Genomic DNA, 1,648 nt, shown 5'->3' on the forward strand with positions numbered 1-1,648 from the left:
CGTCACTAGTTTTTTTTAGTATCTGTAGCGCTCACTGTACGTCACTAGTTTTTTTTAGTATCTGTAGCGCTCACTGTACGTCACTAGTTTTTTTTTTTTTTTTTTGCACAGGTTTAAGATCACAGAAGTTTTTAATTGAAAAGGAAAACTAACTTACGAGAAGTTAGAAATCAGAAGGGAAGAGCTGCCTTTTCATCCCCTCACTCAACAACTGTGCTTTTATGTACAATTAGGGATAATGCTCAGTGTCTCAGTTTTACTGAGAGTAACACAGGAAAATAAAATATATATTGTTTCTAAGCAACGAGTTCAGGGGTGCAACTGTGTCATTTCTGCTGCATACAGGACTGGTCACTAAAGAGCTAATCCCAGTGGAGACCCTGAGACAAGGATTTGTAAGCCCTGGTTGCGCAGTGATTAAGCATTCGGCTGCTAACCAAAAGGTCGGCAGATCAGATCCACCAGAGTTTGGATAGTCTATTAGAGGTGATTTCAGGAAACACTGGTAGGAGAGTGGGGAGTGGGACAGGGAAGGGAGGGCAACCAATACAGGTGCATTAACATCTAAGGTACCACCGTGGGTAACTGGGCTTCAATCCCTTTCGGGGAACTTGGGGAGCCTGTGTAGAGATGCCTCAGAGTTGTCTCCACTGAAGGAGGTGGGAATCAAGGTATCTGTCCACCAGTCATTGTCGAGAGCTGCCCCAGGGGGCCTCAGTTCACCTGCTTCCAACAGCCCCTTGTGTGGGCAGAGTGAGCTCTGATGGCCAAAGAGAGACCTCAAAGTTGGCAGTTGGAAATCAGCCAGCCTGCATGGAAATAGTAAGTACCCAGGGGATATGGGAAGGGCTTGATAATGTCTGCCACAATTGGCAACCTTAAGTATTCAGGGAATTTTGCATAAAGTTTAGATGTCCATCTTCTCCGGTCACACTGAGCTCTCCTTCCTGCATGGCCACAATCAGCTGACTAAGTGTTCTCTTTACACAGGACATAAGCTCTCCAGTTCCCCATCTTCCTCACTCATGTCCTGCCTGGCCCAGCTGCAACCCCTTGTAGAGCACCTGCCCTGATCCTGTCTATCCTTTACCTGAGATGCGAGGTAACTCTGCCTGCCCCATCCTCTCAGCTGCTCAGGCCAGGGATGGACACCTGACCCAAAGCCAGTCATTCATTGACTGTTCTCTATGAAACCGAATCTTGTGTTCAAGAATTTGAGTTGAGAGTCACAGAGTAGTTGCTTATGCTAAGAGCTGGATTTGGAGCCATATGTTAGCTCAGGGAGCAGATACGCTGAGGTCATGGGATGACAGGAGAGAGAGAGTGAGAGAGACAAAGAGAGCTGAGAGAAACTTGACCTCAGGCCACTGGCCTCTCAGTTCCCACCAGACCTGGCAGAACCAAAGGGTCAGTGCATCCTGGATCCTGACAACAAGCATTCCCTGTTTTTGAGCAGCTTGGGTGAGTTTCTATTCCTTTCTATTAAATCACCTTTGACCAGAATAGCTTCAGAAGGACCACCATGGGTTCTCACAAGCAGGTAGAACTCTAAGATGTTTATTATCATCTTATTGGATGTTTAATTTAAAGATCTTAGAATGAAGTAAAGCATACATTCAAAAAGTAAAAGCCCTATCAAACCAGAACT

The 1,648-nt window shown here is 45.9% G+C and overlaps 1 protein-coding gene across 1 annotated transcript in view; it reads right to left on the minus strand.

The window, feature by feature from the left end:
- RIN2 (Ras and Rab interactor 2) overlaps nt 1-1,171 on the minus strand; it is a 124,306-nt gene extending 123,135 nt beyond the window's left edge. The window contains exon 1 of the mRNA XM_004376429.3: nt 1,091-1,171. Coding sequence (XP_004376486.2) covers nt 1,091-1,171 — 81 coding nt within the window. The remainder of the gene's footprint in view (nt 1-1,090) is intronic.
- Nucleotides 1,172-1,648: the final 477 nt, after the last annotated feature.

Source organism: Trichechus manatus, unplaced genomic scaffold (assembly GCF_000243295.1).
Source record: "Trichechus manatus latirostris isolate Lorelei unplaced genomic scaffold, TriManLat1.0 scaffold00042, whole genome shotgun sequence".
Lineage (NCBI taxonomy): Eukaryota > Metazoa > Chordata > Mammalia > Sirenia > Trichechidae > Trichechus > Trichechus manatus.